This window comes from Dermacentor variabilis, chromosome 2 (genome assembly GCF_050947875.1).
Source record: "Dermacentor variabilis isolate Ectoservices chromosome 2, ASM5094787v1, whole genome shotgun sequence".
Lineage (NCBI taxonomy): Eukaryota > Metazoa > Arthropoda > Arachnida > Ixodida > Ixodidae > Dermacentor > Dermacentor variabilis.
This window is the reverse complement of record NC_134569.1, coordinates 100,483,069-100,498,430: the sequence shown is the minus strand read 5'-3', so window position 1 is coordinate 100,498,430 and position 15,362 is coordinate 100,483,069. Positions and strand designations below refer to the sequence as shown.

The 15,362-nt window shown below is 47.9% G+C and overlaps 1 protein-coding gene across 3 annotated transcripts in view; it reads left to right on the top strand.

The window, feature by feature from the left end:
- The window catches only part of LOC142572401 (ornithine decarboxylase-like), a 31,961-nt gene extending 22,676 nt beyond the window's left edge, over nucleotides 1–9,285 (top strand). For all 3 annotated transcript variants that reach the window (XM_075681493.1, XM_075681492.1, XM_075681491.1), the window contains 2 exons: nucleotides 1,940–2,043; nucleotides 8,827–9,285. In XM_075681493.1, the coding sequence (XP_075537608.1) occupies nucleotides 1,940–2,043; nucleotides 8,827–9,198 (476 nt within the window). In that variant the 3' untranslated portion in view covers nucleotides 9,199–9,285. The remainder of the gene's footprint in view (nucleotides 1–1,939; nucleotides 2,044–8,826) is intronic.
- Nucleotides 9,286–15,362: the final 6,077 nt, after the last annotated feature.

Sequence of the window (15,362 nt, the reverse complement as noted above, 5' to 3'; positions counted from 1 at the left end):
TGAGGCAGTCGCTCAGACGTTAGATGAGGTTGCTGTGTCAATGGCTGAGGGGGTTGCTGAGAAGGGCGGCGAATTTCACTCGAAGCCTGGGCAAGATGAGTAGCATTCTCTGGAGGGGGATAATGCCGCTCGCTGTCAGAACGTTGCCGCCCTGAGTGTTTCAGAGCTGCAGAATCGCTCATATGGACCCCTTGCACTTTTTCTTTGCTAGCAGTTGGAGGCGCGCATCTTACAGCATCAAGGTTGGGTGGGGGCGCATTACGAGGAGGCAGCCTTCCGTATTTTACCTCATGTCTGCGTAACCGTGAGGCAGCTCTGCTCTTAGGGCACCCGGAGTAGGAAGCTGTATGGTTTCCACCACAGTTGGCACACTTTAGTTGACACACAGACTTGCAGTCTAAATGGTTCTGGTCTTCAGAGCATATCTTGCAGCGGTGCTGACTGCGGCAGTTCTTCGATAGATGACCAAGTCTCTGTCAGTTGTAGCATCTTAGAACACGGCCGTGATATTCTTCTACGGGGTGACTCGTGAAACCTAAATGCACTCGTTGCGGCATTGGTTTGTCTTCTCTGAAATGGCGGATGATGGTTCTCAGAGGGCGTGATTCTACCGCTCCGTCTTCTTGGCGATTGTAGCGCGCCTGACGACGGGCTGATGTCACTCCAAAATCCTCCAGGAAGTCAACCAGTTGTTCTTCCGTATACTCAACTAGCACATGGCGTATCTTGCCAGCATTCTTGGTATAAGACACCGGAATGAATGGCTTGAGTTCCAAACCAGCCACTTTGCTCATCAACAGTAGATGTCTTGCAGATGAGATTGAAGTAATGTTGACAGAGAAACTTCCATCTCAATTCACGTGGAAAGACTGCACTTTTTCTTTTGCCGCGGAGACAACTTCCGACGCAGCTCGGTTTGGATTCACTTGCCAGAAGTTGCGTCCTTCCTGTGAGGGTCGAAAAACAACTGGAATTCCCTCAGGCAGCTTCTTTTTATACGTTACCAAGGAGAACGGCGTTTCATCGCAGTCTATGTCTTCATCTTCACTTAGATCATAGGTAGATGTTTTGTCGTCGTCAAGCCGTGGTTTCTTGGCTTCACTGTCGCTTGTCTCTGCCATATTCACTGACGGTGCGCTGGAAGGTAGGGCGGCGTTGAAAACTAGCGTTGCCGGCTTGATGACATTGGGCGCTTGTTGTGGCACTTCCGAGTGCGGCGCCGATTCTGCGGCACTCATGCGCCTAGGAACGCGCTGTCGGACATATGGCTCGTGCCGGTGTTCTTTGCTGCCTACCGCCGTGGTAGGCGTAGATGCGCTGCGCAGCGCAGCCAAATCACACGATATTGTGCGTGATCTTTAGCGCACAGCAATCCCACGGGATGTCTGTTCTCCCTGGACAACAGTGAAGTCTCAACACAGCAATGATTCTTCGAAGAAAACAGAAAATAATATCTCACCGAAAAAGCAGCGGCCGCTCTTAGGGGCTTCTTCTTCTTCTTCCATTTTCCTTTTTCCATTAATTTATGATTTCTTTATTTCATTTATTAAGCACAAGTAATCCCCCCTATGTTGTCCTTGGTGTCAGTGTTTGTTGGCTTCTTATGATATGACTGATAAAAGTCGGGCCCCTCGGTTAACCCCCTTTCTTCTCGTTTACTACCTCCGTAGGTGTACGAATAATGGCACGAAATACGGTTGCGATGAAGGTCGCAACGCTGCTGGCGTTTTGGTCGTGGTGGAGGCTGCGCTACATGGTAACAGTATAATTAATTGTAGTGATGCTGTCGCATTAGGGATGGCGGTGGTCATGTCGATTGAAACAATTTGTCTTCCTTATCATACGACATTCTCCATGCCTCTTGTATATGTACGTGTAATGGAAAGAAAATCGGTTGCTTCTTATAGGTGTGTACATATTTTCTTTTTTTCTTGCGCAGGAAAGAGCCAAACTCACCAGGTCGTGTTTATCAACGAATCCCGGGACAACTGCATATCACGAAACCTTTATGACTATTTGGACGTGAAAATCTGGCCATTGCAGGTGCGCACCCCGTTCCACTCTGTCAGCCTGCATGGGCACTCTGTCCCTTCAGGCTACCATTCGAACTTGATGTGTCTCATCACAAGAAGCCCTGCAATGATATCATTGTACAGGATGAGTTGATACCTATGAAAATGTCGCAAATTCAACCGAGAAACAAAGCATCACTTGCGATAGCAAATAATTAAACACTTATACGAAGTAAGGATAGTAGTTTTATCGGCGGTATAAACTTGTAAACATCCGTTAGCTAGATTAACAAGCATGGTGCCACGCGCATACAGTGAAACATGAACACATCTGACTCGATGACCGCGGGCACTCGCTGTCAAAACGCTGGGGTGACGAAGAGCGGCAGCAGCAGCGAGCGAATTGCCCTTCTTGCTGCCTCTCGCTTCAACCCGAAGTAAGCGGCGAGAACATAGTGCACACGAAGCCATGAACCCTCGGCGCCCATAGACTTTGTACCCATCACAGACCGCATTCAAGATAAGGCCCACGCGGCCGCGTCCAGCCGCACCATACGCTGCCGTCACCGGCGTTGAACGCCCCCCCCCCCTCTCTGCGGCCTTTAACGCAACGTAAGACAGCGCATTTACTCCTCGCCTTCCTCCCTTGCGCGCGCCAGATCGAGCCACCATGATTCTCGCCTCAGCCTCGCAGCCATCGGTGCACAGCCGCAATGTTATCGCAATTGGACATTATACGCAAAATCACGGCGACGTCGACACCAACAAAAATTCGCCTGTAATGTAAACAACATTGCTATAGCATTAAAATAAAGCTTGTTTACGTGTGTTCAATCAGTTTATAGCGACGCAATTGTCGCTATATACGTCGACGACAATTGCGTCGACGCAATTGTCGACGCAATTCTCGCCCACCAAAACTACGACTTCATTAGGGTGAAGGCAAAACAGAATGGCCATGATGTGTCAGGATTAACGTATAGGCACTACGACGAGAGTCACTTCACATATCGACGGCACATTGACCAAACCCTCCCCTTAACAAATATGCATTTACCGCAAGCTCAAGTTCAAAAGAATTCAATGCTAACAATGTGCCACTCACAATACGCAGCATGGGCCTATTTAGCGTCTGCGGAGAGCATAGAAAGGCCGTGAAACACTTTCCTCCACCTTTTTTTCGTACCTTAGCTTTTTGTGCAAGTTCAGGGCTATTCTCTTGCCTCAGCATATCTTCTATTATGCCTCAAACTTTCAAACCGAGCATCGACCACAGTTATGTCGCTGGAGCGTGAGGTGGTGGTGGTGGTAAAAACTTTAATTCGTCAACAGAAAAGGATTTATGAGATTAGATGTGGGAAGTCATGATGGCTTCGTGAGGTGGCCGTCAGACCGTGTCTTACGGCGACTTCTAAAGCCCAGGTCACGGCCTGCAGTTGAACCGCGGGTTCCGAGCTGGTCACCGCTGCCTCCCACTGCTCTGGGTTGGATAGCTGCCATTCGGCTCTAGGTTTGAGCTCAGGACATCCGTGCAAGATGTGTGCTAAATCGGCTTTGTCGGCCTCGCATAGCGTACATTCGGGGGAGTGTATTCCTGGGTAGACTATGGATAGTTTGTAGGGGTTGGGGAGGGTGTGTGTTTGGAGTTGCCTCCACGTCGCCTGCTGGTTTTTGGTTAAGGAATTGTCAGGGGGTGGGTATTCGAGTCTTTCTTTTCTATAGTATTGCGTAATTTCGTTGTAGGTTACCATGCGCTCTTTTGCTCCTCGCAGGATCGGTTGGGTCACTGCCCGGTTGACGAGTCCTCGGGCGAAATTGTGAGCCGCTTCGTTCCCGGGATGGGACGAGTGCGCAGAGATCCAGATGATTTTGATCTGGCGGGGCGTGAAATGTACTTTCTTTAGAATTTGTAGCGCCGGTTCGTGGGTTCTGCCTTTGGCAAAATTACGCACTGCCGTCTTGGAGTCGCAGAAAATTATTTTGGCTGCGGTATTTGTGATAGCTATTGCTATAGCGGCTTCTTCCGCTTCTTCCGCGTGCCTTCCAAAAATGGTAACCGCGGTGATTGGTTTGAGGTCGTTTCCTACTACCCCTGCGGAGAAAGCGTCGCGTTCTCCGAGTTCGGCTACGTCTACGTAGACCGCCTCCTCGTGGTTTGCGTAGTGTTTCTGGAGTGCTTTGGCCCGGGCCTGTCTCCGTTTGCTGTGATACTCCGAGTGCATGTTCTTTGGGATTGGGTCAACCCTGAGGCAATTGAAGATGTCTCTGGGTATGGGCCCGACGTTTGTTTGAGTGCTCTCGTACGGCATGCTTAATTTCCTTGGGATGTGTCTTCCCGCAGGTGTCTTGGTTAATCTTTCGTATTGGGCTGTTCTGTGTGGTTCAACTAGTTCGTCCAGCGTGTTGTGGACGCCCGTTTTCAGGAGTCTCTCGGTGGATGTGTATCTCTGCAGGTGGAGCGCCGCCTTGTAGGTTTGTCTTGTGAGGCAGTTTACCTTTTCCTTCTCGGCTTTATACAGGTTGAGATATGGGAGGGAGTACACGAAACGGCTGAGCACGGAAGCCTGGATTAGACACCTAAGATCCACTTCCTTCATCCCAAAGTGTTTGTTGGCGATGCGTCGGATCAAACGGTTGGTTTGGTTCACGCATGCCGTAAGTTTGTTGATAGTCATTGTGTTTTTGCCGTTTCTTTGTAAGTGCATACCTAGTATCCGGATCGTTCGGACCTCGGGAACTAGGGTGCCATCCACGTATACTTCTATAGGGACTGAGGTTTTTGTATGGCCTCGTGGATTGTATCTCATGACGAGAAGTTCAGATTTTTGCGGGGAGCACGATAATCCGATCCTTCTGGCGCGTTCCGAGACTACGTCTGCTCCAGTTTGCAGTAGGTGCTTGATCTCTCCGTCGTTCCCTTTGGTTACCCGGAGTGTAATGCCGTCTGCGTATAGGGAATGCGATAGGTTTGGTATTCCTTCGAGCAGCTGTGCCATGGATATGAGCGCGACATTGAAAAGGAGGGGTGAGAGTACCGATCCTTGCGGCGTTCCTCTGCTTCCCAGTGTGAAAGGGTCGGATGTGAGTGACCCGAAGTCTATTTCCGCCGTCCTAGCAGATAGGAAGGCTTTGACGTAGGTGTGGGCTCGCTCGCCTACTCTTAGATTTGAAAGGGCTTCCGTGATAGCCTCGTGCTTGATTTTGTCGAATGTTTTGGTTAAATACAGAGCTAGGATTGCTTTGGTTCGTTTGCTGTGAATAAGGTTACCGACCTCCTCCGACAGTCTAAGCATGAGGTCCTGGAGCGTGAAAAAACTTGGAGGACGCTTAAGAGAAAGCTTTAGCTCGGGTGCTCCTATCTAAATACATGTAAAAGCAGAATTCGTTTTTCTCGGCAACCACTGCACCAAATTTGACGAGGTTTGTTGCATTTAAAAAAAAACCTAAAATCTAGTGACTGTTGGTTTCGGATTTTTGATTTAGGTTGTCAATTTTTTGTTAAAAATTGTCAGAAATCGAAAATTTTCAAAAAACGAAACTATCAAGTTTACAACGCTGTAACTCAGCAACGAAAATTTATAATGCAATTCAGTGAACTGCATCTAATAGTACATATAAAGCGGACAAAATTGATAGGTTACACATGAATGTCGAAAAACATAATGAAATGGAAATATAGGTTTTGCAGAACCCGCGTAAACAACGTAAAAAATTCACGTAAGATATAAAATTACGTATCGAATTTGTCCGCTTTCAATGATCTGATGGATCTCGTTTACAGAACCGCGATATCTGCTCTTGATGCAGAGTTATGAATTTTTAAACTTCGTGCTTCTATTTTTTTCAAACTTTCGAATTTTTGAAAATCTTTTAAACAAAATTCAGGACCTAAATAGAAATTCCGTGACCAACAGTCATGAAAATTTCACTTTCCCTCTCAAATGCAACAAATTTCGTTAAAATCGGTCCAGGGGTTATCTCAGAAAAACGTTTTTGCGTTTTTACATGTATTAGAATAGGCCGCGTCGGAGTTGGGCCCGAGCTAAAGCTTCCGTTTAAGCTACGCCTTTAAGAGTGGAACACCCGAAAGCGTTCAAAGATCCCTGACTGCTTTACACGCTTCCCGGCAACTGCAGCTTATGTAACCCTAATGTTTACCTGAAAACGCTGGTGGTGAACGCTCTGCACAAAGCCGAGCTTTGACGGTCTTTCTTTTTCCTCCTCCTTCGCCTCCGCCCGTCGCCGCCGCGGATGGATGGATGGATGGATGGATGGATATTAGGAGCGTCCCCTTTGGAACGGGGAGGTGGGTTGCGCCACCAAGCTCTTGCTATTATACTGCCTATTGTACTACCTAGGTTAAACAATAAAAAAAAGAAAAAAACTGTGAACTTCCACAACCAAATTTTCTGATCCCGTATTGCGAACTGTGTTTTTGTACGTCTCCGTTTTTTTGTCGTTTCCCTACTTTCCTTCCACCAATCTTCCAATCGCCTCTTACTAATTGCTACTGCGGACATGTTTACTTTTGTTTGTTCCGCGCACGTAAACATGCGCGGAAGCGAGCGCTATCTGGCGGTCGCAAGGAGCCGAGCGGGACGCGCCGCTCTGTGAACGGCAAAAAAGCTGGAAAAGGGGTTTGTGTTTCAGTTGCCGCGTAACAGAATTATGTTTCATCGTATAATCAAATTACAATTCGACGCTTTACATCATGTTCGTAGGTTGTGTGTGAGTCTTACTTTATGATTTTTCTGACACATTTTACTTCGCGAAATTCAATCACGTCATAACGCCAGAGTCCTTCAATGCTTTGGTAGCGCCTATGCGCCACGCTGAGGGCCTGCATGATTCGGAACGATGTTTCTCTCCCGAGGCGTCCGGTGGCGTCGCCCGACGCCGACACTGCATTTCCTACGCCGCGGTGCCCTTAACACTGTCGCCTTAATATAACGTTCACAGATGCGATGGCGAAGCAAAATACGCAACATGATTGCACATGCATGAGCAGCCAAGCGCCTCAATGGCTCGAAGTACTAAAACAGAAAAAAAAACGAAACAAAAGAACTCGGTGCCCTTCCACTCTGTGAAGAAGGATGACCAGTGAAGCTGTGTGTGTGGGCCCTTTAATGACGAACTTCACCTCCACCGCGGGTCGCCCCGGCATGCACTACCTTCGGGATCGGCCCACGTATGGGGAGAGCTTAACGCCTGCTTCACCTTCGCCGTAGGACGGGCAGGTATTGCACTGTCTTCCGGATCGGCCCACGTATGGGGAGTACTTAAAGGGACACTAAAGGTTACTATTAAGTCAACGTGGACTGTTGAAATACCATCACAGAAACCTCGAAACGCTTGTTTCGTGCCAAGGAGAGACTTATTTTAAGAGAAAATGCGTTCTGAAGCGTCCGCGTACCTCTAGCGCAGTTCAAATCGCCCGCCCTCCGATCGAGGAGTACTGACATCATGGTCTCATAGTGACGTTGCGCCATCGGTGAGTAGAACGGCGTCCGCAGACGGCGCTACGGCTTTTCTGCGCAAAACGCGAACGCGCGGCCAGAAACAGAGCAAAGACAGAGCCGACAGCAGAGCGAAAGCGGGAGTATCGTGGCTAGCGGAAGGAGAAACGAATTACGTCCCACATTACGTCCCACGGCACACGGGGAGTCCGTTTTCGTTAAACTATAGGCTGCGGCGAGCTCGCAGCGTGGTCAGCGTGGTCTATGAGAAGCGACGAGCCTTTTCGCACTCGCAACAGGGCATAAAAATGTGCGGGTCGACGCAAAACTCGGCCTAGAAACGTGCTTCGCCACAGCCAGGGCTCAATACGACCCAAGCTGGCACGACCCAGATGTCGTTTCCCGCACCGCCACCAGGCGCCGCTACTATACCTCAAACTCCAGCGCAAGACGCCCATAATCTGGTACTTCATTCTATGACGCTAACTTCGACGCTCGTCGCAATGGACCCTGACACCGACAGATTGGCTCGCGATGGTGGGCTCAACTTCAGCGATTTGAGCACCGACGAGCGCGACCTGCTGCTGAGGGCTCGCACTGCCGGCGTCGTTGCGTACTACGACGGTGGCCTCGACACCGGCTCTCCGGAGCGGGAAAGCAACGAGGGCTTCCCACGACATCACATGGACGTGGCATTCTCGCTGCTTGTTCCAAATGAAAGTTTCGCGAGCCAGCAGAACCCTCACAGCACGACGCGATAACGAAACTACTGAAACTCCAAAGCGTGCGCGGCGCAGAGTCGAGCGCGCCGAATCGAGCGAAAACGACACCTTTCGAACACCCATATTACTGAAGGGTAACGTCAAAATGTTATTTTTTCTTAGAATCGAATAGACGTAGACAAGTAGCATTTTTTTCCGTCTTAAAATCGAATGAAATGATATTTTTAATATGAGTAGTTGAGTATTAGTAACACAAATTATGAGGAGTCCTTTCGTCATCGGGCTAGTACCGGAATGTCGCTGGGGGGTCTCAAATCGTGTCATGCATTTACCTCAATTTCTCGGTTACTAAAGCTCTGTTCGCGATTATATTGACGCCTTAGACGTCCTAGAGCATTGCTCTACCACTTTAACTTGAGTTTCTGGTAACCTTTAGTGTCCCTTTAACGCCTGCTTTACCTCCGCCGCAGGTTGGGCTGGTATTGCACTATCTCCGGGATCGGCCCACATATGGGGAGTTTTTTTTTGTTGTTGCTTACGACACGAAAATTTCCTTGGAGGGTAGGGGCATAGAGATTCGCTGTACAAAAAGAAAGCGATATTGTTAAATGCGTTTCTCTTTTTCTTCCCACGCAGGAGCCCTTCGAGAGACCGCGCGATGTCCCGACCACGGTGTGGGGAGGCACGTGCAACCCAGTGGACTGCATTGAAAGGAAGCCGCTCTTCCAGGTGAACGTCGGCGAATGGCTGCTCATGGATAACATTGGCGCGTACTCGCTAAGCAGGGCGTCAGGTTTCAACGGCCTGCCGTTTCCGAAAGTGCATTACATCGCACCGCACGAGAACGCCAGTGCCGTTCGTCGCATTCTGGATGCTTCTCCCCTGCGCAGCGGCTTCGGCCAGCCAGAGGGTGCGCTCAAGAGAAGCCTCCTGGCGCAATGGCGATGTGAAGCCGCGGGCTGCGATGAGGCCGCTTCAATGGCGCCAGCAGCGGCTCTTCCCTGCTGAAGCGACCTGCGCACCTGTACAAGAAGAAGTGACTTCCATGTATGCGTAGTTGCTGTTCAAACGTATCTATTAAAGCACATTTTGTCATATGGCCATATTGTAAAGTGTAAAGACGGACCACCACGCCTGGCTGTGAGCAGTGTAGCCAAACGGTCTTTAGGCTTTCTAACCCACTTGTTCTTCGTTTTCATTTCCCTCTCTGTCTTTCTCTATCGCAAGCACATAATACTTCGTGCGAATCGGGCGGGACACTCTCTTGCTTGCGGCACCAGGCCGATATAGCTTAAAGCGATACACATGGAAGCACTGTGCCATCTAAGCGAGAAGAATAAATGTAATCGATAGCTCAATGTTTTGTAGGTTACAACCATGTGAAGGAAACAGTGAAGCCAGAACCATGCCTAAATGTGTGTCCTGTGGCGAATGGGCTCATCTCTGGATGGATTAGCGTTGATGGCTTGTCATCAACGTCTTTAAGGACGACAGTTTTACCAACCGCCATCCTTACAACATGACGGTTTCTCTGCAAGCATCGCTACCATCTGCGCATATACGAACGGGGACATCACATGCAATTATGGCACAAGTATCCTTGTGCCGTAAGTTACAGTGAAAGCGCCGACTGTCTCATCGCAGTGCGACACAAGCTGCCTCTGCAAGGGGCACATGCAGGTTGCTCTGGTATTTCATGGTGCTGTGCTGCTTTGCTCGAAAAGGCGTGTTTGATCCCCGCCAAGGCAACCACATTTCAATACTGGTGTAGGGCGAAAATGGTCAGCTCAGATTTACCTGCACGCTGAAGAGCTCCAGGTGGTCAAAGTGTTTATCCGAAAAACCGCACTACGCTGTGCCTGAAAATCAGATCGTTGGTCTGGCGCGTTACTACCGAAGTGCTATATATATATATATATATATATATATATATATATATATATATGTATATATATATATATATATTAAAGTTAAGATTTCTGATGTCTTTGTCCGTTTCTTCTAATTTCCCACAGCTGCTACTTTCGGGTACACCGCGTCGGAGGTTGGTTGCAGGCGCGAGTAAGAGAGGAAAGGCGACTGGAAAAACTCGTTTTCAGCCCACCGTGTGGAATGTCCGCAATGCCCTCTGGAGCTCTCTGGCCGTCGCCACATTAGCCGCTTGACAGCTGCAATTATCCCTGACTTCCCCCGGAAGCATTGCAGAAACATGCGACGCCGGAAAGGACGCAGTAGAGAGGAAAAGGAGAGGGTGGAGAAGAAGCGCTTGTCGTATAAGAGAGGGGGAGGTGACGTGAGACGGCAAGGAAACCCCACTACTATAGACCTTTTTATCGGGCAAGGAGGAAACGGTGCGCGGCGAGCCTTTCCTCCTCTCTGGCTTGTGCGATCCGGCGCGGCGCTGCTTGAAAGTATTGCTGCCGCGTGCTACGGAACGATTTCGATATGTGTTAGATCGTACTTTGCGAAATTTACGCTGTGTCCGGTCATATAAGGGCGTCAGGGAAGCCTTTCGGTGCATCGGTAACTACTGTACGTGGAAATATCTCTTGGGGGCGCGAACGCACGACGCGCATTATCAGCCGTGGTGTGTGTATGTGTTGTGAGCTATTTTGCGTATATCGGTTTTAATTCAACGAAGAGAAAAGGCGTCCCTGTATTACCAGCATGAAATGGTAAATCTGCTCGCTATCTGATCGATTGGCGTACGGACTAAAACATCTAAGCGACACGCGCTATCAAATATTTGTGATATACCGGCATCCTTCTGATGCATTTCAAGTCTAGTAGGCTTGAAATCACTATATGTCTGCGCCAGCCTCCTGGGTGAGGCCGCTGGCGCTGCTGAACACAGCGGTCACTGCGGTTCACTGCCCGACGTGACCGGGCCCTGATTGGCCCTAGGGTTGTGCGACATCACGAGACCAAATGACCTGTCCATATTGGTAGAATCTGCTAATTCGGGCTTCGAATTTGAGGTGGGAAGATGAAGAGGATCGAGCCCTCCAGGTCCTTTGCATCCCGAGTCGGACACATTATCCCTAGGCAGCACAGTCCCGATTGCATGGTTTGGTTAAGGTGGGGCTTTTATGTCCACATCGGGCCGTCTTGCATAATGTGGTGGCTTGCGACTGCATGGTAATGGGCATGTGCGATATAAGATGCGCAAATGAAGGATCAGGAGCGGATCCGTTAGCGAGGATCAGCCGGCAGATGGGAAGCTTTAACGCTGTCACGTCATACCCTTAAATGTGGAGCTTAAGTGTCCCTCATGCTTTTCTATGTCGGGTGGCCTTTTGCATAATGAGATACCTTACCGCTGTATGCTAATGAGTATCTGTGAGGTAATGGAGACACAAATTAAGGAATTAATGAATAAGTAAATCGCAAAGTACATGTACGCGAATGACGTTCCACATGGGGAGCCAGCATACTGGGGCCATTGACCGAGTCGCGTCATAAACTTAAACACGGAGCTTAAGTGTCACCCAATTTTTTTCGTTGAAATGCCCATTTTATTCTGAGAACAGATAAAAGAATCCAGTACTGATTTTGACTTACAAACGAGGCCACAGGGGGAGGCAACATTTGTTATGCTGTCCAGTGAGTTGTGGCTTCTTTCATACATATTCTGAAACAAGTCGATTATTTTCAACTTTGTGCACTCATGAAAAAAGCAAGCCAGTAAGCCAGTTTGGAGGCCTCAGCAAACTGAGGCCTCCAAAAACATGCCGCAGTTTCACCCGAAAGGCTAAACATTGATTGCAATAGGAAATTATTGACCAGCTATACGAAGTAAGGATAATAGATTTATCGGTCGTAAGGCTTGTAAACATTTGATTACTAACTACATTAACAGGCATGGTACAGACAAACATGAACTCATCTCTCTCGATGATCACGGACACTCGCTGTCAAAACGCTGGCGTGTGAACGAGTGGAAGCAGCAGCGAGTGAATTGACCTTCGTGCTGCCTCTCCCTTCAACGCGAACTAAGCAGCGAAAACAGAGCGCACACGAATTCACTTGGCGCGCCTAGAGACGGTGCCCACCGCAGATGGCTTTCAAGGTAGGGCCCGCGCGGCCTCTCTCGCCCATGGTATTCGCAGCCGCCACGAAAGTACATCGCCTTCCTTCTTCCTGCTGCCTTAGGAGAAATGCAAGACGACGCGCTTCCTCCCCGCCTTTCTCACGTGCGCGCGCGTGATCGAGCCACTATCCTTGTCAGCTCGCATTCGCACCCACAGCATGCGTCGCGCGGCCGCAATGTTACCGGACTTCAACTTGTACTGAACATCATGGCGACGACGATGGTGGACATGCACCTGGAGTGCCCGTATAACTGCTATTGCAATAAAACTCAGGTATCTTAATGAATACAAGTTACACTAGTCACTTCACCGGGATTCATGTACCCGCATTTCCGATATAAGAATACAACAGCGAAGCTCCACTGCGCTACGACTTAATTTCACTTTCACGTGGTGAGTTAAGCGAATAGATTAAGCCATATAATTGAGCATAACATTGTTTTCGCAAATGTGAGGGCTTCTAAGCCGAATTCTGATGGTTTGCCATAACACGTCCGTGCAAAGTAGCAGGCTAGACTGCAGTAGGTCGTGCAGAAAATAAATCGTACTTCATACGGGAGTTCTATATTTGCGACAGGGCGACGCTGTCCTGCATTGTACAGAAAGACGGGACAGCTATGGCGCAGTAAAAGAAAATACACTCGCATAAACTTGCTGCTTGCTTGAAGGTGCCCATAACACGTATGGGCCAGAGCTAGCTACCGCGCACTCATGCTGCAGAAATTTCACGCTGTCCAAGTTTCCTGCGTAGCCACCATCAATCGTATCCCAGAATTTCTTTTTTTTTTTGGCAAGTCTTGTTCTGCCAAATTGATGACAAATCGCTTACAATCGTTTCGCGGTCTTTCCGGTTCAGTATGAAAGCTCACATTTTTCCGCACGCATGGCAACAGCATACAGCTACGACAAATTCCTGAACCGACTTCTTGGGACGTTACAGTTCCTGTCCAAGCATCGCTAACATCAGTGCCTAAATTCTAGAAAAACAAATGCAATTAAAATAGAGCAGTGGCCTTGCACCGTTAGCTTCGTAAACACCAAATGTCACATAGCAATGCGGCAAGCGCTGCATTCTAGGGGGCGCGCATCACTCACAGGAGCCAAGTGACCTCGGCATGCCGTCCCCGTTGATGAAACGCTTGTTCATGAGTACTTTTTTATCGCAACGCGTGACCCCATTTCGGTGTGTCTCGTACGCCTACGCACTGTCCCTCGCTTGCGCTGCAATTTGCACGCAGCACCTGCGCTGTCATTCTATAAAAAAGCTAATGGGAAACCTTGCGAACGCTGACATCTTCTATCAGCTTGTTTTCCTGTATGCAGTAGACGTAGTTCTCATGTAATCAGGCAGAAATGTTAATAGCGACAACATGGTTCCTGTCAATAAGACACTATTTCAGCGGTTCGTGTAAGAAAATAACATTAAAGGCAGATTGGAGGATCGTGAGCGCGCGCTTACCTTGCAGCGCGGTTTCTAATGGAACTAAGGAATACCCTACATCGTAAGAATGCTTTCCCAACTGGGCTTCAAAGTTCATTGAATATCACAATAATGTACATGTACCCGTCATGGAGAGCTGTCGAAGGATCCGATGCAATTAGGACATTAGGCGCTGTCCAGAAAGCAAAGAATCGAAACATTAGTAGTTGGAGGATATATAGAAAAAAATGAGAAAGAATGCACTGAACTAAGAACTCAGCAACGTAACTACCTTGAAACAAACATAACTTTCCCTACCTCAGCGAAAACATCACTATGGCAGCAGGTGGCGTCCAAAACCGGACATCTCTGACGTGTTTCCGGCTCCCAAGATACTTCCCGCCACATTCAACCAGTAAAACGGCTTTTCAAGACCCGCAATTTAAATCCAGAGAGCAACACCCTCTAAGGCCTGGATGAGGACACGACCTATGTCTTATGGGTACCACGAGAGAAACAATTTCACGAATGAAAAAAAAAAGCTGTCCATGTCGGCGAAAGCACGCTTCTAACTCGTCTTGATATTCCAGATGCACATGATGACAGAATAGGAATAAATCGTTATACGTTCTAAAATGCTGACACGGGCCGTCATTACTGCATTACTTCTTTTCCTAGGAGATATCACAGGTTGCTGAAATATGACGACACACGTAAATAGACGACACGCGTAAAAAAAAAAAGGTTTCATTAACCATTCAGTCTCTTCTTTATTTTCCGTTGATGGCGAACGTCTTAAAATTCTTTCCCTTAAGTCAACCAAACTGTTCTTCTAGGGTCACTTGTTTAATGTGCTCAAACTGCATCTAAATTTGGTCTACGAGTTCTTGAACCAAAATATTGTATGGAATTGCCATTATCGCAACATAACGATTCACTCACGTTATAAAAGCGATCCAGCCCCAAGATACTGTGGTGAAGATCCTAGTGTATATTTAGACATAGAATTCGCTCTACGTATATCATACTCTGGCGTCATATTGCTCTACTCGAAACATTGAAGTTATTGTGAAAACTTTCATGTTTTTATAGTTTTGAGAAAAATGGGCTATGGGCGTTGCAGATAAGAGCAATATAATAGTGTTTGTACCTCTGCCAACATATTAAACGGAATGTTACATTTGACTAATTGTAAACTGATTCTTCGAATTAAGGTTGATTAGGCCGGATTGCAACATTGTTCTATACCAGTCATTCGGCAATAGCAAGTGGCTTTTACAACGTGGTTTTGACACAATTCGCAATTTCGTCGAAGCATTTTAACTACAATTCTGAGCCTATAGTTTTGAGGCAAATATAAAGGTAGCTGCAGTACATGAATTTTTCTTTTCCTTCTATGTATAAATAAATTGGCACTTGTTTATACTAAGAGCCTGCAGCGATAAGCTTTTCACTCGTACTATTAGAGTCGAACTTACGCTTCGCGTAAAATACATGATTTACTATAGCCAACCTATCATTTAGGTGCCACCACCTACGGCAACGAAATAGGAATTTGTGACAAATTGCAATGCTTGTGCCTAGCACCAAGAACCTTAGTGCAAACCATGAACTGCATGGGTTAGGTGCGATGTCGGCCAGACATTTCATGTGTCAGCACC